The 22,104-nt window shown below is 39.7% G+C and overlaps 1 protein-coding gene and 1 long non-coding RNA gene across 9 annotated transcripts in view; one reads left to right on the top strand and one right to left on the bottom strand.

Moving 5' to 3' along the window:
- Positions 1–457: 457 nt before the first annotated feature.
- Positions 458–4,494, bottom strand: LOC310896991. Of its 4 annotated transcripts, none has more exons than XR_014581966.1 (5): positions 4,302–4,494; positions 4,026–4,153; positions 2,983–3,047; positions 1,752–1,853; positions 458–656 (listed from the first exon to the last, which is right to left on the bottom strand). It is a non-coding gene; the product is annotated as an uncharacterized lncRNA (long non-coding RNA). The 4 variants fall into 4 exon arrangements; XR_014581967.1 differs by having other exon boundaries at positions 1,776–1,853; positions 4,302–4,493; XR_014581968.1 differs by having other exon boundaries at positions 1,813–1,853; positions 4,302–4,492.
- Positions 4,495–4,677: 183 nt separating this feature from the next.
- Positions 4,678–22,104, top strand: part of SLC35F3 (solute carrier family 35 member F3) — a 164,188-nt gene continuing 146,761 nt past the window's right edge. For 2 of the 5 annotated variants that reach the window (XM_083830054.1, XM_083830057.1), the window contains exons 1-3: positions 4,679–4,918; positions 5,068–5,297; positions 6,206–6,310. In XM_083830054.1, coding sequence (XP_083686180.1) covers positions 4,866–4,918; positions 5,068–5,297; positions 6,206–6,310 — 388 coding nt within the window. In that variant the 5' untranslated portion in view covers positions 4,679–4,865. The other 3 variants (XM_083830055.1, XM_083830056.1, XM_083830058.1) reach the window with 3 other exon arrangements.

Genomic DNA, 22,104 nt, shown 5'->3' on the forward strand with positions numbered 1-22,104 from the left:
CATTTTCTGCATCAAAAAATGACAACTTTAAAAACCACCTTCAAAACTAGAAAAACAAAAGCTTATCTGAAGGGTGAGAATTATCAGATTTTTCTTGGGGCTAGCACATTTTCCAAATAAGCAACTTTAAACGCAGTATGAATGTTGTGTTCTGATTCACTAAAGCCTTCCCTGAGCACAAATCTATCAAAAGTTTTCTTTCTTGTTCTGTCTGGAGCCTTTCATTCTCTCCCCTAAATCTTCATGGCTGCTTTTCTATTATTTCTTTTGGTGGTCTTCCTCGGCTTGTCAGGGTAGATAGCTGTTGCCGTGATTTCCCCCTTCTCCTTATTCCCATATTGTTTGACTTTCCTTTCAGAAAAACTCATACTACAGTCAGTGAAGTGAAAAGGACAAAATAGGAATGATAGACAAATGCAGAAAACTTGCAAGACCAGTAACTAGTCTTTCCTTAATCCTTGTTTTGTAGTCCTTTATTTCTGGTATAAATTTCTTGAAATGGCACAACATGATGGCAGATACCAAGTATATGTAGAGCACAGATTGACTTTGGGATTTATGCCTCTGGCATTTCTCAAAATACGGGACACTGAAGAGATCTGCTGTTCTGTATTTTCTGTCTTTGACACCTCCTACAGTCCTTTTGGGGTCTGTTGCTGGAAGAAGGAAAATGAGGAAGGAGACTTTAAAAACAAAGACTATCTTTCTGCTTTTCGATTCTCAGTTTTCCACTTGAATTGAGAAGAGACACAAGGGCAATGCTCATACACTGCAAAGAAATGATGAGATGCCCTAAAAAAAAGTTTTTTCTTTCCCTGCACTTCTCAACTAACAATGGATAGCAAAACAATCAATAGACCTATTTTCAATTCCAAATGTAAGAGGCTTCTATTTTCCACTGGCAAAGAAGAAGCTGAACAGTTTATATTCAGCAGCATTGAAGTAGCAGATTAAAATCAGCTTTATATAAAGCAACATACCTCCCTGGAACTGAGACACTGACTCTGTGCATCCCTTCCTGACTGCAACAGGCAGCTACATCATAATTTTCAGAGCTTTCTAGTTGCTTTTGGCAAGGAGTCATGCCTGAAATCCTGATGCTTGTTTGGTTTTGCCTGTGCGTTGCAGGTGTCTGAGAACAATGTGGGAGCTTACATGAAAAATGTGCTGCAACTTGTCTTAAATTTATCTGTGTTTGCTCCAGCACACTCTCCCTCTACTTGAGAAAGCAAGTGTGAGTCTGTTGAAGGTAGTTGAGCTGATTTTGCTTATTATTCAGTTTTGCATTTGGCCAGCATCTGTCTACTCTATCAGTCTTTCTTGGTTCTCTGGGTTTATTTATACCATTTAAAGGCAGTAGTAGATATTTTAAAATGTGAATGCAAGCAAGGTTACCCATGATAGACTAGAAAGTCTTTAGCTACATATTTTTTGTTGCTGACTCAAAAATTTGCAGGTGAAATAGATTATGTTCGAAGTTGCACTCTTATCCAGTCAGAATAGCATACTAATATTAAATCGGTCCCACTGATTTAGCTGGAGCCACTTTGGCTATAGCGTAGCATTATATTCATGTGGATGTCAAATCTGACTCCAGCTAGAGAAAATTAATAGTTTTGCCATATAAGTATTTCCCTGTGTTATATGGGGCTTCTATCATGTACATTGTATTTCTGTCTAAAACCCAAAAATCCCTGGGGCAGGACCATCTGATTAATGGCTCAGGTACGCATCTTCAGTAATAAGGATACAAATACTGAGGAGCAGGAACATACATCAACTGCAGAGAGACTCAGTCAGAAGAATACTTGCTTAAGGAGGAAGCTGGGTCCTCTTCTAAAGACCTTGAGTTCCTAGAAGAGAAGATAGTAGTTTCTGCAGTTTTGACTGTTGTCTTGCCCACTGAAATCTCTCTTCTATGTTATCCTACTCCTGTCGCTGTATCCTCTAAATGTGAAACTCATCTTGGGAGGTGGGTAGAAATCATTAGCCCTTCACATGAAATGAATAATATTTTGGTAAGTGTAAATTTCCATCTTGGATAAACTTATGCCAAACTGGTACAGATAGGAGATGAAAATAAATACCTTTTAAATGGTATTTTCCTCTGACATGGCATCATAATGTCTATATAGTGCTGATATATCTTAATGGTTGTATTTAAGAGCTGACTATCAGTCAAGCATATCATTTCTTGTCTAGGGAAAGAAAATGTGCATCTAACAGGCCAGAATAAAGTCACTACACTCTCTAACAAATACTGTTCCCTCCTACAGAGCTCTGCTGTTATTTCAAGTACAATATTTCCCAACTCTTCTGTGCTTGAAAGATTGTAGGTATTTTATTAAAGTTAATGCACTAGTAAAAGGTTCAGAAAAGCCATTCACAGTGGTTCCAGTTTGGCGGTGCATACAGTACTGGGTGGCTCCTACCTAACCTGAGACAAATCCTGCTCCGTTTTGCCCACTATTCCTTAATAGTGTGTAGGTATATTCCTTAGACAGGTATACAAAACATTTAGCAAATGTTTTCTCCGTAACTTGTTCCTTACTCTTGGGGAGCATTGCTAGTTTATACACTACTTTTTCTCTCCTCATACAAAAAATCTCAAGTCAGCTCCATGAATCCACAAATTCAAAATCATGTGGGACTGAATATTTATCTTTTAGCATCCAATGCCATATTGTCAGTTTCAATTTCAAGTACAATGTTTAAGCATAATTAAAATAGTGAACATGAGAATTTTTACTTGCATGTCCACAGCAGCTCTACGTTTAAGAAGAAACATTTATAGCAAGGTTTGACAAGATCCTAAGAGATAACTGTGTTGATGTTGCCTCTTACTGTAATTTTCAAATGTTTCACTAAACAATTCAATTTTCAAAACTTTACCATTTTCCATGCATTTTCTACTCTCTCACAAGATGCATACTCACTTCAAGTTTGTCAGCACTGCCACCCAAGCTGTCCAAAGTCACTTACTTGCATGACAGGAGAAAGTATTAACGGTCATCCATCATTCCTTTTACACCTTGAAATGACAGTAGCTGGGAAAGAAAAAAAAACAGCAGAAAAACAATCTTTTTTGGGGCATGTGTAAGGAATGAGATGGTTCTGGAATATAAAGTGGAGAAGTGTGCAGTAGAGCCTCTGAATTCCATGGCACCTTTCTGGGAATACAGAAAATGGACAGTGACATACTTTACTGGAAGTCCAGCAGTGCTAACCAAGCCTTTGCTACTCTGCACCAGCCTACCTGCCCAGCACATGATGAGGGGTGGGTAAATGCTCAGCAGATATCACTGCTTGGCTGGCCTTGGTTGACTGAGCCTCTGTTTGCTCCAGCTCTGAAAGAACTTTACGCTGTTTTCCCATGCCAATGTGAATTAGCCCTATACTGAGCACAGCTAGCCCAGACTTGCATTTCTGGACGTTATTTTTAGTACAGTTTGAGAGTCTTGTATGAATAATAATGGAGAGATTTGACACCAGATACATGCAGTAGCACAGGTAATTCTCAGATGACATCCTATTCTTGTCTTTCACTTAAAGCTGGGAAGAGTATAGACTCTGCATATGGAGTGATACTGGACTTAGGCCTGACTGAAATGTCTAATGCTATTCTTGCTTGTTATCACTACTGCTGCTCTGAACATCTGAGGAGATTTAAGTCATCAGTACCTGTGGGTTTTGTGAATGTTGTTTCCATCCCCTCAGCTTAGCCCAAGTCACCTTCCTGCATTGGTGTGCACGCCTGGCAGGGCGCTCTATCATGCTGCCAAACGCCTGTGTGGTTGCTCAGTGCTTGTGCTGTTGGAGCACTGCTGATCCCTTGACTGGGTTTCAGAAGTACTTGCCCAGCTACAAATGTTTTCACTTTCACAGACAAAATAATTGTTGCGTAAGTAATAACACAAATTCAGTGTGTGATTTGATACGGGTGTTTGATATTAGTTTGTCTCCTGCCAGCTGTGGCTGCTTTACTTTCTGTTTTTGAAAGTGACACAGCAATTGTTGAACGTTACCTTTAGTCATCAGGAGGGCCTGCATTAACCGGCACTGGTTTGTGTCCATGTTCGTGGTTTGCTATCTCTGGTAAAGCGAACGCGTGCACTGAACGATCTCTTCTGCTGGGACTTCTCAGTTTCCTCTCCTATAAGACACACATACCCACAAAGTTATTTAAATAACTCCAACTGTATCTATAGACGACCAAACATCTATTATTTTTATTTTTTTAAAAACGGACTGAACATACGTGTCCGTACCGGGTGCACACCCCAACCTTCACCCAGCCTCACCTGCGTGTTTACCACGCACTTCCCTTGTCCGGCCCGCTGCCTGAGGCGTGCGGAAACCCCCACAGAAGGATTCTGAGGGGATTCTGCAGAAGCCCCCGCAGAAGGGTTCCTGAGGGCGGCGTGGGGCGGGCCGGGGCTGCGGGCGGTGCCCCGCGTGGGGCCGGGCCGGGGCTGCGGGCGGCCGGCAGGGGTCGCGCGGCGCGGCCGTTGGCCGGGCGGCTGTGGGTGGCGGGGCCGCGGGGCTCCCCCTGCCGGCGGCCGCTGGCGGCGCGCTGGGGCGGGGGGCGCGGAGCGCGGAGCTCGCCCTGCCCGGCCCCCGCCCGCCGGCGCTCGGCAGGCGGCGGCAGCAGCAGCGGCGGCCCGCCCCTCGCCTCTCCCTGCGGGGCGAGCGCCAGCCCGGGGACCCTCCGCGGCCGCCGCCTCGCCGCCCGCTCCTTCTCGTCTCCCCTCCTTCCTTCCTCCCTTCCTTCCCTCCCTCCCGCCTCGCACCCGGCCGGTGGGCGCCGCCGGCTCGCCCCGCCGAGAAGTCTGGGCGCCCCCCAGCCCTCGCTGCTGCTGCTCCCCATGGGGATCCGCGAGTTCCCCAACGGCTCGGCGCGGGGCAAAGCCGCCACGCTGTGAGTACCGGGCGGGGACGGGGACGGGGACGGGGACGGGGACGGGGTCGGGGACGGGGACACCCACCGCACCCGGGCGGAGGGGAAAGTTGTCGGGCGGGAGGTGGCGGGGGGCGGCCGCCCCCTGACGCCCCTCTCCCGGCCCCCAGCGGCATGCGGCGCTCCCCCGACGTGAGCCCCCGGCGGCTGTCCGACATCAGCCCGCAGCTGCGGCAGCTCAAGTACCTGGTGGTGGACGAGGCCATCAAGGAGGACCTCAAGTGGTCCCGCTCCGTGGAGGACCTCACCAGCGCCTCCGTGGGGCTCACCTCCATCGAGGAGAGGATCCTGCGCATCACCGGCTACTACGGCTACCAGCCCTGGGCCGCCAGCTACAAACGTGAGTCCCCGGGGGTGGTGGTGGTGTTGGGGGGGCTGGCTTGCCGCTAGCCACGGGGTAAATTTGGGATCCTGCAACCGGGAGAGCCCGTTTAGGTGCCTTAGTACTGCCGACGCGCTCGGTGATGTGTTGATCGCCGGATTTGTGACAGCTCTGAAAAAGCCCCGCTGCATTCACGCACGCCCTGCTCTCATAAGGGACGCCTTCTCGGTACGTCTTTCTGTTGTGTTAGAGGTCTGTCAGATCTTCGCAGTGCTTAATCTCGTTTTTATGCCTTTCCTGGGTCAAATGGAGCTGTCTCTTCCATATTCCTGCACTTGAGAAAGAAACTTCCTGCGATACCGCCACGAAGAGAAGCCTAGCCGTGTCCCTCCGTAGACGTGATTTATGAAGGAAATGAGACCTTGAGGGGTTGTAATATATCAGCTAGTATTCTTGCACTAACACTCCCAGTTTCTTGCCCATCTTTCATCTCCACGGTGGTAATTGCATGACTTAACAAGTTCTAAAAATAAGTTACCCATTAACTCAAGTCATAAAAATATTTTGGTTGTTCAAATGCTGTTCATATCATCACAGGTTTTTTTTTGTTGCTGTTGTTAAAATGATCATGCTGTAACAAAAGTCAGTTTTGCTGGGAACACTGGCTCTGACAAAGTGACTGTTTTCGTGGTGCGCTTTCCTAAGTATTAAGTGTAAACATTCTGAAATGTTTACTCACGGATTATCCCTTTGCTCATGTGCTTAATAATGAAAGAGGAAGATGCAAGAAAGCGTGGTATGTGGTACTTGTTCAGTTTTTGTGAGCCACTTCTGATTGCCTGATGATAGGGCTTTACTGATAAATATTCAAAGACTTCTTCTGAGAGAGCTTTTTTATTATTATTTATTTATTTTTATTTTGACAGAAATGTCTGATATTTGCTACTTTACTCACGAGGGAGTACGGGATTTCTCTAAGAGCAAATCCATTGCCTGGATTGGGATCATTCCTGAGAGTAAAGCTTATTCAGGTCAGTTTTCAGCATCAGATTGTGTGCTGATGCCAGGCTGAGTTGGGTATTAGTGCTTGCATCTGACACAGTGACTAATAGTCCAGCTGAAGTCGCGCTGAGCTGCTGTGGCAGATCCTTCTGAAATAATAATGGTCATGCTAACTCCTCAATTATAACTTGTTTGTTGAAATTCATAACTGTGTCTGAAAAAGTTAATTGCAAGCCTCAGCTTGCTAGCCTAGTTATATCTTCTCTGGTAGCTCATTCTGAATAACAAAATTACATACTTGAGTTGTAATGGTGGAATATAAATACAAAAGTTGTCTGAGTTTCTTACTTTTGTGCCTAAAAATAATAGGTCGTATGAAATCGTTGCCAATTGAAAATCTGGGTTGCTAGAAGTGTGGGAAAAAAAAAAAAAAGCACCACAAAAGAAAAGACCCATCTCTCTGGCTGGTACTGTGTGGCATGGCTGAAGAAGAGCTGTGTTGATGAACATCAGCTGAATAGCTGACCAAATGGATGTAAATGGGGTAAATCGTCTGAAGTGGGAAGCTAACTTTGTAAAGGCTACTTTGAAACAGGACTCTTTAAATAGTCCTTCAACTTGAGCTTGTGCAGTTAGTTTGGGGATATGGATTTTCCTTGTGACTTTTCATTTATGGGGTTTAATTGGCCCAAGAACTGTGAACAAACAATTTTTATTAAGTTCAGATTGCTCCCTTGTGGTTTTTGTCATTTTATTATGTGTGCTTGTAGACATTTGTGCTGTTGGCACTATGTAAATAATGAGTATAATTAATGGAGTGCATTAATAATGGATCTGCTTTCTGGAAAGTAAGTCAGTAACATGGTTTGATCTCATCACATTTTTTCTATATATCTTTGTGACATTATTTTATTATAACTAAACCACCTGAAGGGCCAGATCTCCTTTTTTTTCCACACAACAGTGTTCCTCATATGCATTATTTAGACTGTTTATAGGTATTTAAAATTGAGACATTCAAGAAGCCTTTGCTGGTTGTTAACAAAATCCTGTGAATTACTGACCAAATCCTATATTTAATATACTTATAAATAAGATGGAAAGAGGGGAGGAAGAAGGAAAGATCTGCCAAAATCACAAAATGTTATGGACTGGACAGAAAAAGAAAGGACTCTGCATTGCTCTAGGGAGACCTGCTCGAGGCAGGTGAATAGCCCAGATGTTAACAAATGACATTCCCTGTCACAAATAGAAGTCTTGTGTTCCCTGAAAATGCTAAAATTACCAGTCCAGCCTGCAAAGTTTCACATCACTGCATCAGCTTGTGAGAGGGAATAGGATGGGACTGTACACAGCTCAGTGAAGACCTCTGCTGTTTGACTGCACCTTCAAACCAGATTTTAGGAACTGGAATAATGCAATGTGTTTTTGTGTTATTATGATGCTTTCAGAGGATTTAGTGGTATAGCCTAGTGAAATATTGTGCAATATTGGTTATTTCCTCTCGAAAATGATCAAAGAAGTCTTTAAGATGAGTAAGGAAAAGAATACAGACAGTCTATTAAGAGTCTTAAGAGTTTTGTCTGCTTATCTTAAAGAGGTAAGAACAAAAGTTTGAAAGGTATTAGTGTATGCTGCCCTGGCAGAAAGAGAGTTTTTTTTCTTACTGTGGTGTTAGAAAAAAAACAGATGGACAGTCAATGAAGATGAAAAGCTGTCAATTAAAAACTGATAGGAAAAATAATTTTTGAAGAAACATTTGTTTTTGAGACCAAGAGTTCAAAGGATTGTAGATCTTGTCGCTGCTCTAAATTAGAATTACAGTAACTTGGGAAAAATATTGGAGAGACTATTAAACTTCATTATTCAGAGTACAAATTAGTGTGGGAGGCAGACCATCTCTTCCTGAGGCGTTCTTGCACTTTCCTCCATTGCCTCTGCCCACCAAAGGCAATATCCAGAAAGAGGATAGGAGTGTGCCCTGATCCAATCTGGCAGTACTTATTTTTCTGAAATTCTTGCTACTGAGTTTCAGGCTATTTGTGGAAATAACTGCTCTTGAGTCTAAATCAAACATTCATATTTGTCCCATGGGGGGACAGTTTTGCAGCATCTGATTTGATTTCTGGAATGCAAAGGTGGGGGGAAGAAACAAGCAAGATTCAGTAGAATCATACTCTAATACAGCTGTGTCAGTGGTAGAGCTCAGTATTTGTGAAATCTTTGATATCAACAGGCAGTATGTTAATTGACTTTTAAAAAATTTTAATTAACACGTAGGGATCAAAGAATTTAGTTTAAAAAAAAATGTACATCCCAGTGACGGCCTTTTTGTTGTTTGGAGATCAAACTGTTGTTAGAGCTGTATTATCAGTGCTCTTCTGTTTCATGAAGGTTAAGTAAATTACCATGGTTTCTGCCTCTAAAAGCCTGTGACTTAAGTTCAAGAGGAAAGACAAGTTTGGAAGTGAGCAGACATATTTCTATTTAGCACCAGTGTAACTGGGATTTAGGTTTCAAACGTTTTTAGAAGTATAGACCCAAGAACTTTTCTGTACTTGTGAAAGACAGCTGTGACTAAACTGCTGAACTGTCATGCTGATCCGTAAGGAAGACTGTTCATTTTAATTACTGTAGCAATTGGCAGAGTGCTTATTTCCACCTGAAGAGTGCACAGCAAGTACCTTTGTCAGATGTTCATTGCTTTCTACATGGGCTTGGTCTATTCTGTAGTGATTCAATATCACAGTCTGTCACCATGTGATTAATATTCTAAATACATGCATCTGGGCTTCAGCGAGCTATCCCTCTTTTGCAGTCTTTCTTTTCCTACTGATCATCTGTACACCTCTGTTCCTTGTATAAGATCAGGGTCTGTCTTCTAAAAGAAGGACTTTCAAGTATCCTTAGAATGTGTTCTTAAGTACAGGTTCATTATGGACAAATCAGGATTATATGTTACCCTCTCTCCTTTTAGGTGCCCATAAGACCACCTAGCATCACACTCTTAATTCAGTTACCTTCTTTGTGTGGCTACAGGTATTACTATACTTGAAGAAATAATGTTAGGAGAATATTATGTGTATTTAACTCAGTGCTGTTTAGTAGGAATGGACCGCAGTTCCATGGCTTGTGAACGTTTCTATGACTCTGATCTTGCACGTAATTCCAGGTTGTTCTGGTGACTTCTTTTAAGTGGTGTGTTGTCGTTCAGGTGGAAGGGAAAGATTTGCATCCAGCAGCTCTGAAGACCTCCGTCTCTTCTTCTGCCTGCTAGCTTCAACAGTAGTTCCCTATTTTTAACATTTCTCCATCGTTATTTCAACAACAACACAACAAGCCATATGGTTTTTATGCCCAGAATATTGATGTACACTAGTCATACAGCGACGTACTATTCATACAGCATATAACTCAGTAGGTCTTGACCTGGGCATGGAATTTAAGTGCTATCACCAATGTAAATAACTTAATAGAAAACACTGGCTTACAAATCTTCTAAATGTTTCTCAGAAAGCATGAGTGTCTGAGAACAAAAGTGTCACAGTTACCGAACTTTGATACTACTTTGAACTTTGAGGGTGGTGAGGCCCAGGTTGCCCAGAGACGTTGTGGGTGCCCCATCCCTGGAGGTGTTCAAGACCAGGTTGGATGAGGCCCTGGGCAACCTGATCTAGTGGGTGGCATCCCTGCTCATGGCAGGGGGGCTGGAACTGGATGATCTTTGAGGTTCCTTCCAACCCAAGCCATTCTATAATTCTATGATCCTTTTAATGTAGTAGTTTAATGTTGGTTTTAGCTAATTAAAAGTATAATCGTTTTACCCATATAAATAGTGGAATAGAAGTTATATTAATATGTGAGAATTGTGCAAATACTGTTTTTAGTCTTGACATCTGAGTGAGAACTTAACTTGTTTTTGAGGTGACATACAGGAATCTCCAGAAGTTCCAAGACAGAAGTAGAGGAGCATTGTTTTCTCTGGGAAAACCAATTTTCAGGCCAGCTGTAAGTGATTCATTTAAAACTGTTACTCACTTTCCAATACATAAATATTGAAGGTCATGCTCTTATAACTAATGCAGTACTTTAATGATATCCTTCATGTTGCTGTTCGTGAGCTCAAGTGATTATGTGAGAATCTTGCTTTTCAGGTGAAAACACGGACTAACCTCTACATGTTTGGTTCTGGAAGAAAAGCTTGGATAGTTGCCCCAGGGTCACTGTATAGGTCAAAACCCCCCAGAAGCTCAGAAGAAAAGTAAAAATATGTGCTTTACCTCATTGTTTTAAGTCAGATTTATGGTGTTTGGTGGCTTAATTCCTTTTTTTTTTTTCCTAATGCTCTTTGACAGTACTAACATAGCTAATTGTTATGCTAGCAGGAAAAGCTAAGCAAAGCCTGGTCACTCCTGCAGGTGAAAAAAAGCGATGGTAATCAATGGCATTGTAGCTTTAAAAGTGTTGTGGTGTTGTTAATTCAACTGTCACTGTAGTTGTCTGCTGGAAGCTAAACCTACGTGTGGTTATACACAAACCAAGGATATTAGTGGTTCATATCCAAATGACATCTCACCCAAAAACTCCTGAAGCCATTTCGTCATATGTGTGGTACTCTTTGTAACTGAGAATAACTGTCCCCAGACACAGCCTCTCAAAATACTTCAGAGACCTAGTCATAAGTCTGCAGTGGATGTCCCAGAATATTACAGGAGACATTTTTCTTTATTGGGAAGAGATCTCTTTGACCCCAGTGGGCTTTAACTCTTTGGGTGGCCTTGCAGTTGAGAATGAAAGAGGAATAGCACAATCTGGTCATGTGAGACAGAGCAAAGGAGTACAGGGGATGAATGCTGAGCAGCTGCAAAGATACCACGTGAATAGTTAGGGGGAGATCAGACAGCCTTTCAGAAGGTTCTTTTTCAAGATAATTCCAAAGGAGGTAAGACATGAGAGCTCCCTGGCCTTTTTTTTTTTCAGGTAGTAAGTAAAATATTTTGGGGCCAATACTGAGCAGAAAACTGCTTCCTGTTATAATTTGGGTTTCATTAATCACAGATTCCTAGTTTTAAGTTGCTTGCTGGCAAGCCAAGCAAATTGTAATTTAAACTGATTTACTAAACATTTTGAATTGCTTAGTAAATATTTGGTAAATTGTAAATATTAGTGAACATGTTTACTAAACAATTTTAATTGTGTAGTGTTAAGTTACTACCACTTTTAGGTAGACAGCTGTGTAAACATTTTTTGGTTTGTACCTTTGTATTGAGTTTTCACAGTGAAGAAACGAAGAATTGCAACCTACAAAATGGATACTTTTTTGTTTGTTCATTATTTGAACAAATTAATTGGTTGCTTTCAACTTTGTTTTCCCATGCAGCTCTAATTACATGTCATATGCAGTATGCCACTTATGCAAAACAGTTCGTAGAACAGCAATTAGGGGGCTGTTGGCTTCCAGCATTCATTATATACCCCTTAACTAAATGTTATCACTGAATGTTGTTTCTCCAGTGGAACATACCACTGAAGTTTCTACTATGCAAACCTACTGGAAATGCTAGTTGTATGTGTTTGTAAAGTTGGGGCCCATGTTAGCAGGTTTGAAGAAGTGTTAACCGGCATTTCAAACTCCTTTTACTAGTGAACTGTGTGTGTATATATACGTATGTATATATATTTTTTAGTAGAAATGTGTTTGTGTTCAGTAATCAATGTGTTGAATCCATAATAATGGATTGTTACTAAAACCACAAACTACTCTGTATTGATATAGAATAATAAGGGAGAAAACTAATTTGCTTGAACTGTGTTTGGCAACTATTAAGAATTAGGAGGAAATGTTTATTTTTGAAACAATTTTGCATCAGGTTTATGAAGTTGTATCTGTCTTTATTGAGGGGTTCTTCCTTCATCACGGGAAATTTCTGTAATAGATTTTGGAGAGTACTGTGTGATATGTATTTGCAACTTTAATTGATAATTTGTTTAATAAAAGCAATTAATCGCATAAGATAACTTCATTGCAGTCTGGCTGCAAAGTCTGTGCTGACCTACTGTAATAACGGATATTGTTGTGTAATTACTGAAGCAAAAAGCCACAAAAGGACAAAGACTCTTGGTCCGAGGTGTTTGTCCCTCTTGAAATTGCTTAGTGCATTGCCAGCAAAGGTCATTAGCCTCACTAGTCATTTCACCTGGCTCATGTCAGGGCTGTCTTGAGGGGGTTGTTGTGCCCTAATCTGTCTTTAATGTAGTGAGGTGTTTGTGTTTGATGTTCCTGGTGTAAATCAGAAGCTACTGATAACTGCTGACATTTAGTTGATGTCAAGTAGGCCTTGAGATGAAAAGAGTGATGGAAAAGTTACATAAAGGCAACTTTACCCCTTTGGCAATGGGCTCTCTCCTGGAGCATCTGAGGGTGTAGTTCTGACCTTCTCTTTGTTTTGGAAGCAGAAGCCATAGACTTTCCACTATGGCCAGTGAATAATGACTACTCTGAGAACAGAAATATGAGCCCTTTCCTTTGGAGAAAGGAACCATGACCTGACAATTTCTACGTAGGGAATGGCTAGCCTTCATGTGATATATCTTGTTATAGAACCTGGTTCCCTGAGCATTTTTGATTCTCTGATTATCTTCAGAGGGCACGTGCTATTTTGTTCCTCAAAAAAAGATGCTATGATTGCACCTGAGACCATGGAGAACTATGTTTCATGAATGGCTCAATGAAACATGCCATGGATTGGAGGGATGCAGGGATGGCATTCCCTGGTTTCATTTTCTTTAAGCTTTGGCATGCTGAATTTGGTTAGCTCCCCTTACCAAAAAAAAATGTTCATTTAAGTGGTTTCAGATACTTTGATATTTTGATGTGGCTTTGCCAGATCCATGCAGCTGTGTGAATGGACTGTGGGTTTGTGCATAGGTGGAAAGTGAACCTGTCCCTTCAGAGATCTTATGCTTGTATGATGATGATACTGTCTTCATAGTCATATCCTGGAACTCTGGGGTTGGCTCTCCTTTTTAAAACAGTAACTTGTATGCAGACAATATGGCTTAACATGGTTTTCAGTAGAATAAGCTACTCACACATTTTTGCCCTAGCTGAAGTAGTGCCAGAATTCAGATCAGTCATCCAGTCTTTGCGCTGTGAAACAGGAAATAAGTCTTCATGGCTTTAACTCCATTGGCTCTCCTGCTCACTTCATGCAAATCTTTTGAAAGCTTTGAGATTTGTTGAAGTGCACAGCCATTCATACTAGTATTTGTTAGAGCAAACTAACATGGTTACAGCCTTTATGGTAATCGTGTTTAATTTTCCAGTGTATCTAGACATTTTATGCTAGATAAACTTTAGACTGCTTATGGTTTCAGGTGGCATGTTCCATGTAACAGTAAATAACTTGAATTTCAGCTATTTCTTGCCTAAGTGATGTGTTCTGTAGGCCTGAATTTGGGAACTCAGGTTGCATGCAACCTAGAGATTATGCCCTGATGAGCTGAATTATGATGTGTTTAGAAGTTTAAAACTTGATAGTCATGACAGGTGGGTCTCGACTTGAAAATGAATATAAGCCCACATTTAATTAGTATTGTAGATACCATGGGAGTCCTGCATCCAGCAACACAAGCATGAGTTGGTGTACACAGATTAACATGGAGGAGTAGATTTACCATTGCATACAACATCAGGGATTTTAGGAGGCTATCTGACTCCTAGGCAGTTTATCCAGCTTGCCAGATTATCCTGGGAGAATGTATGAGGAGGGCACCAATATATCGCAAATCCCTGTTCCCACAGTTTGCCTGTAAGGTTTATGATAATCCTCTTAGAGTCGCAGCATAGAATTTGACCTCTGGTTCCTGCTCATAAAATTATTTCCTGGTCTTTGGAAGCCCTTAATAAAAGTTGTCCCAGAAGGTTAAAAATGGAGTGAAAATCCATAAACTTCAATCAGAGAAGGAAATATGAAATTTAGGACTCATGCTTTTTGCAAAAACAATCGCTTTAAAGTACTTTGCTATTTGCATTTTTTATTAAAAACGAACAAACGACTTTTTTATTTGCTTTTCTTGCATCAGACAGAAAGAAAATATAGTATCTTTTCCTATTTCAAACTTTACACCTTAGTTATGTGTAGTTCAATATGTGTAGGAAATTCTCTACTTTTTACAAATAGTGAAGTCAGGAGGTAGAGTGCTCTAAATGTGTTTGGACATCATACAGTGAGAAGTAGTCTTGTGTTTAATAATATTTCTCCAAATAGAAACAAAAATGGTATGTTAATCATAGAAGCGTGAACAAGTATGTTCTCAGTAGGGAAATGAAATAGGTCTTGAATCTTGTACAGAGACTTTGTACCTTCTGTTTCTGGTATGTACATAGTACAGATTGAATCTCACTGGAAGTGCTTCTGGCAAGCAATATTAGGCATTCTGTATTTATTCCTGGAAAGTTCAGAAGATGAAAAGATTTTTGCAAGGCATCTTTGTAGGAATCTTCGCTATTAATATTACTTTAAAATGACACTTATATACCAGATTATATTTTCTTTCTGCATGTCAAATTCTTTCCCATCCTACACTTCTTTAGAAGCACAATATCTCTTGTCTATGTAGTAAAAATACATTTGAAGTGGGAATGATATCAGAATCTCCAGAGTGTAAACCTAGACTTTCTTATGACTCCCTAGGTACTTTTCTCTTCCTAATGAAATTACTGCACAAAGGAAACTGGGAAATGTGCCTCCAGTAGAGCAGTTCTGGCTCAAAGTAATATATTATTCAGCTCTACACTCATACTAATATTGCAGATATGAGAGAATTAGAAAAACTATATGGGATGAATCTCTGACTCCAACCAAATCCATGGCATTTCTGTCATTACCTTCAGTCAAGCCAGGTTTCACCCACCAGGCTTAAGTCTTTGAGTTTACCTTTTAAGCAGGCTTCCTGCTTTATATGCTGAGCTTCTGTTCCTAAGGCAACTGCATCCAATTACACCTACCCATACATGGTCTTTATTATACGTTCCTGAGCACTACTGAGGAGCTCTGTTTAAATTATAGAATAATGATTTCTTTTAATAGACGTGCAATTTTAATTTTCTTTCATCTTGAACTTGGTATTTAATTAGTACTTAATAGCCTGTCCCAACATAGGTAGAAAGTATCTACAGCAATTAAGAAGGGACCACTCTTTCTTCTCATTGTCTAAAAAGCTGACTGCTTGGAGCCCAGGTGTTGAAAGGAGGAAGAACGCATATACAGTCATTTGTAGCGTTCGGTTAGGAGTTGAGGATTGAGACCTCTAACGGAGCATGTCCTCAAACAGGGCTGTTACCAACAGCAAGTAGCCAGTTCTCTAAGTGCCACTCCTTTGTTTATGCTAGACACGACATCGTTCTCAGTATCTTTCCACTTCAGATGAGGACCTATGCTAGTGTGGGGGACAGTGGATGGGTTCGGGGAAGGACCCTCATGAAACAATAACAGGAAAGCCTTTTAGGTGGTCATCTGTGATGTGGAAGCTAATTAGGCTTTGATAGCTCTGTATCAAACAGTCAAGGTGAAAGAGCATATAGAAACAGACCTTTTGCAAATGTAGACAGAGAACAATGAGTAGTGGGACAAAATTAGTGTTCCCAGTGAAATTTGAAATGGCACTGAAGTAACTATGTTGTATGTTCAACTTAATTTTTTGGTTATTGTTAAACTATCCCACTGCCAAAACATACAAGTAAAGTAACAGGATGCAGCTTGAGGAAACTACTCTGTAAAATTTATCTAATGAGGCTGGTTGATTGGATCAACCTCTTATGGCTTTGTTTTGTTTTCAAAGACCGAAATCATTAAGTCTTCATGTTGATAAAAGTCTGACAGAAGCCAAGACAAATTCTACCTGACTAAAACCAGCAAGTAATGGCCTGCTGGGTACTGCAGCCCTGAGTGGGACCGAGGGTTCTGGTCTCGGTGCGGTTCTAATAGGTCTGTGAAAGCTGTGCAGTTTGGCAGGCTTGGACACTCATAAACCTCCAGAGTCCCAGGGGTAAACTAGCTGAAGTATTTTTACAAACACAACATGCTGACCCAAGGCCAGCATCTCTTCTATTCTAATGCCTTTTGCACTTTTCAAATGGGAGTGCAAAGTGGCTGGATCCGGTCCCAGCTTCCAGCTGAGAGCATTCCTATTACAGCTATCTGTTGTTGTAAACATGTATAGTAAATTCACTTCCAGCTAACAGCATTCTCATTGTAGCTAACCTGTCAATCTAATAAATTCCTTTGCTTTCTTCACTTTGTTTCCATGCAGGAGGCAATTAGACAGTAGGTGTTTGTGATTTCCCCATTACTTCTGTAGAAAAAAAAATAAAATAAAATAAACAATCCTTACTTATGGTAGGTGAGAACAGCGTGAGAGCAACAAAACTACCTTTCTATCTGTCTTACCTCCTCTTGTTTTGAACTGGTCTTATCTCAGATATTGAGACGAATTTGATCTTGAAACGTTTACTTCTTTTGAAGGGAGGATTGTAGAAACTTAGCCAAAGTTCCATGCCCAGCAGTAGGAACTGCACATGAAGAATGAGAGATCTAGATCAAGAGAGTTATTACTAGTTCATACCTTGGATATTAACTGCTGTACCTGAATCACTGTGAGTTGAAGAATAATTGAAAGGTAGAAAAACATCAACACGTTCCAGAAAGGCTTCTTTCACTTCAGATGTGTTTTTCTCAGCTAGTACAAGGTTAAACTAGTTGCACCGTAATCTGTTTTCTGCAATAGCAGCTAATTTTACTAAAAGCAAATGGGTTACATATGGCTGAGCTCGGTGTTGAAGCTGGAGTCTTCCTCCGACAGTAACCAAACTTGAAAATCCTGATCTTTCCCACTCTTTTCTCACTGTTGATTTATTTCTGATAGGTTGAATTACTCTGTTATCTCATAAGAATATTTTCATTATATACCTTTCTAGAGTTAAAATTGGAGCAATTCTCAACCATTACCTACTTCAAATAATATTTCTTAGCTTTGCATTTATAAGCTGTTGGGACTAACTACTGAGTAAAGTTTAAACCTTACTGTAGTTGCTCTTTCTATCTCTCATTGTCTTTATTGTATTAATGTTACACCATTAAAATATTAAGGACCTTATCCAGTAAACAAAATAATAACTAAAAATACTCGTGGATGTAAGTACAGGGTCATGCATCTGGTTTATATTCAAAGGGTAGGTCTTCAATGTGTTTTTTTTCTTCAGTTAAATAACCTAGTGAGCTATATTTCCTTTGAGCTACTGAGTTCTGAAGAAATGTCTCTGCAACCATTTGATGCACAAGTTTCAAGCCTACAAAAAAAAAAAAAAAACCACAAACTACTTATATATGTGACTAACTTAAGTGGCAGAGCAGATGAGACTAAAATTATTAATTTTTGCATGTTAACTTTTAGCGTGTTAATTATTTGTACCCCAAATAACTGGTTTCTACTGAATGTTAATGAATCACTTTGTTGAAAATATTAATTTATTATTCTCAATAACACAAAATATCCTTTTTGTTTGTCTATGGTAATTACAGTGATCTAGAAGATTTCATCATCGCTATTATGTATACGTTGAAAGTCAATTTGTGTGTGAATAAACCACATAATTTTTCTGTGCAAACAGGAATGATTCCATTCTGGTTCAAAATGCTTCAGCTCTCAATTAGTTTTGGGCATCCCAACATAATTATTGATCTGGTTTTCAGGGGTTGTTTTTGGTTGTGTTGTTTTTTTTTTTTTGGGGGGGGGGGTATTCTGTTTTGTGTTTTTTTTTTCATCAGTCTGATATTGTCAGTTTTCTAGAATGTAAGTAATGCAAAGTAATTCACATGTGCTGAGAAATTGTTTGATACAACAGCCTGTCTGTAAGGTAAAATGCTTTTGACAGGGGTTCTTTGCAATTTATTTAATGCAAATTAACTGCATAAGTTAGTCTTTTGACGGATGATTGATTTATTTGAGAAAAATGTGTTTCTTCTTGTAATATTTCTGAGTGAGCAATTAGATATTATAGGACCATGTTGAGAAATTAGGCCTTTGATAGCCTGTTTGCAAGAAGTTCTGTTTCCTTAAGCATAAAACGCTCTTCAAACTAAATACATCACTCATTTTATTTAAATTGATTCTCTGTTGATTTCAGTGGAATAAAGTAGTACTTAAGCAGCACGAGCTTGTAGAACCCAGCTTAAAATAAGCAGTCTGAAAAAGATGGATAATTATCAGTTGTAATGTTAGGGACAACATTAAGTTTTTAAATATCTAGCAGAAAAAAAGTATTCAGGTATTCTGTATCTCAAATGCACCATGTGACAAGAAGCTGTAGTTACCAAATTTTTGTGATCAAATTTAACTTGGGCTCAGGTACCTCCCCCCTAATTTAAACTGTTCTTATCAAAGCAACAGGAATCCATGGTACTCTCTCCCTTCCTTTGCTTAGTGACTTTGACTGCACATGCGAAAACATGCATATCCAAGTGAAAATTGTAGTCCTCATATTACAGAGCTCTGGACTTTTTCGTTGTTTTAAGTATAAATGTGTTGATTCAGAGATGAAAAAAAACCTGCATGTGCATGCAGTGTTAGCCTGTGCTGTTGGAATTTACAGAATTACCTTGATGAAAATTGTCCCTGAATAGAAGCAGTTAAGTTAAGTTTTCTCATAACAAGTACCCTGAAAGAACATTACGTAATGATCCACACTGACATGTTTGGATGGTTTCTTTGCACTGACTGATTATTCTTACAGCTCATTTCCCCCCCCCTCCCTTTCTAATCATTTAATTCATTTGCTTGTATAAAGCCCATTAGTTTTGCACTGGATTTATTGTCTGTATCATAGCTATAGATGTGTTCTTCTGAGGCATTTTACAGAAATCTTAATTTAGCCCTTTCTGCAGTCACAGCAATGAGTATTGCAAGTTGACAGACAGTTATTTCAAACTGCATACAGCACTCCTTGAGAAGGAAGGAAGGAAGCTTGATGGAAAAGTCTGTGTACTCTGTTTTTTGCCTTACTTTCTCTGTCCAGGTAAGCCTGTATAGGGGAAAAAAGAAGGAGGGCATCAGAAAATTTGTGCTATTTTCCTATGACTAAACCTTCTAGCTGCTGTGCTAAAAAGTGTGTAGGCACCCACAATATATTTAAAATGGCAGAAAGATGGCTTGCTTGGGTACTGAGGACTAATTTTTAATGCAAGAATTGGAATGTACATTGAAAAATGATTTTAAAATATTGCAGACGTTTTGTGATGGACACAATGCATAATGTTTGGCAGGAGATGGATAAACTCAGTATAATTTGCAGTAATGTAGTGATAACACTGAGCTGCAATGTGCCATCAAGTTTGAAACACTGGAACGTAATTCCAGTTTTCTTCTGGATGGGAAAAATGTCTTGCCCTGGTTACATATGTGCCTCTCCAAAGCAACTTGGTAGGCTTTGCATACACTCATAATGAGGGAGCTTGAGGATTATAAATGATTACTTATTCCATGAGCTCCAGGATCCACAGATAGCTAAACTAAACTAAAAGATACCATTTCAACTGGTATTTTTGCCAAACCCCAGATCAGACAGACTTATTCTGGGCTGGTACTCCTGCAAATCTAGGCTTTCTAAGTCTAAGACATATATCATTGCCACTTAGCGCAATGTATCTGCAGTAAGTATTAGAAAATTTTGAAAAAGTATGCTACTTACTGAATTACGTGTGGATAGAAACATGGCTTTTCCATGATTTTGGAATTACCTTGATTGATACGAATTGTGGTCCATCTAATTATTATTAAACAAGCAATGTTACGAGGGAAAGCAAGGAAAGGGTACTCTAAGGTGTTGCAAGATAACTTCTCCAGAAAGTTTTGTTGCTGGTAGCGGTGGTTTCTTGTTTGTTTTTGTTGTGTTTTTTTTTTTTTCTTTTTCCTTTTCCTGATTGCTAAGCTATATCTTGAAAAAGAAAAAAGTGACTACACCTAGGCATCTTGTGTAGTTTTGTTGAAGGACAGGAAGATGAAGAAGGTAATGTTTGTTCTTCAAAAGTATCAACAGAAAATAGACTTATGTTAGTCTCGATCTCTGTCTCATAATGTGTATGTTTTGTTTTTCGTTGTTGTTTTTTTTTAACTAGGAGGTCTGTACACAAGTAAGTAGGCTGACTGCATGAAGATGTATTGGGGTATTTATCTTCATTAAGTTAAAACTGAACTGGTCACATACTTAATCTGTTGGGAATTATGACTAGATTTTTGGATGTAAAATAAAAATGAAAATTCACTGACTCCATTTCACAATATCATCCTTTTACAATCTTGACTTGAATGGACATCAGATTCTCAGTTATCTTTAAGTGTGCTTGAACTCCATTGTCTTACAGGATTGATCCTAACCAGCAACAGTGTTGTAGGGTTTTGAAAAAGTGAAGTGTGGCAACTGCTTAAAAGTGAAGTTTCCATGTCTGATGATAAGATCAAAAGGGAATTGTCTCACTTTAGTCTTACTGATGTTTTCAATGTAGGAACTGTATAAACAGTTTAGAAAGATTTAACAAAGTTAATAGACTTATGACATGCTTCAAGATTGTGACAACTGAAGAAGGAAATAAATAAGAACTAATTTCTGACAAACTATTGTAAATGAGACTGACATGACACCCTATATAAGTGTTGCTACTCAGTGGAATTAAAGTATCAAAATGAAATGCAAACAGCAAGCCTGGCTCCTCAAGCAAGGACACTTGTATTTCTAACGCCTGTGGCATGTGGGTAGTTCAAAATTCCTCACTGGAGTATTTCATTCCCATAAAATTGAAATGCTTTATTTAAAAGTCAAGATCAAAAAAGGCAATATTATTCTATGTAGGGAAACACTTATTTTCCCAAAATTAGAGTACCCACAAGGCCCATTTGACGATGGAGTGTTTCAAATGACCCAGTCTGTGCTGATCACCTGCTTCCGTGAGGGATCTCTAGCACAACATTAACCACCCTACAGGGAGCCAAGTGATGGCCGGTAGCTTCTCCTGACTTGCATGTTCCCAGCCGTGTTTTACTACTCCAAGATTTAACACTGTGTGTTGGCCAGGGATTTTCTTCGTCTTGAGAAAAAATTGCTTTGGGATAGTATAAGGAAATTTAAAGTATGATATTGACCCAGACTCTTTTTGCTGCATGAGGAAGAAAAACTAGAAGATATGTGTATGTAATACTCCAGTGTGCGTGAGTACTTGAGACTGTAATTGTTCTAGTGTGAACACGCAAGTGCTTATTGTTTGTTTTTCATGTCCTTATTGATATAAAATAATCCATCAAAAGTAAGTAATAACCATTGAATGCGTCATAGTAAAATGAAAACAAAATGGAAAAAAGTTGTAACATTACCGATTCTAATATATTGGGATTTGGTACCCATTGAAGACAGAAGTAAGTTAACCACAAACTACAAGGAATATGTCAGGAATACATTGTCAGGTAAAGACTTCTTAAAGGAGGTTAAGTGAGGGACTCTAAGTAAAAGCCTTTACCTCATAAATTCGTAAAGGAAGAAGTGAAGAGTTGCCTCTCTGAAAGGAAAAAGAGGGCCTAATTGTTTAGCATCCCCTGAGTTATCCAGCATTTCTCCTATTAAGGGCTTTATTAATGCAACCTTGAACTGCATTGCTTTTAAATGTATCTATGCACTGCTGATTTTTTTGAAAATTTTCTGGTTTTAAAAAATTTACAATTGCCAAACATGTTTGCAGCATAATATTATAGCTAAATACTTCTTTCCCCCTCCCCC

The sequence above is a fragment of the Anser anser genome (assembly GCF_964211835.1).
Source record: "Anser anser genome assembly, chromosome: 3".
NCBI classification, from domain to species: domain Eukaryota; kingdom Metazoa; phylum Chordata; class Aves; order Anseriformes; family Anatidae; genus Anser; species Anser anser.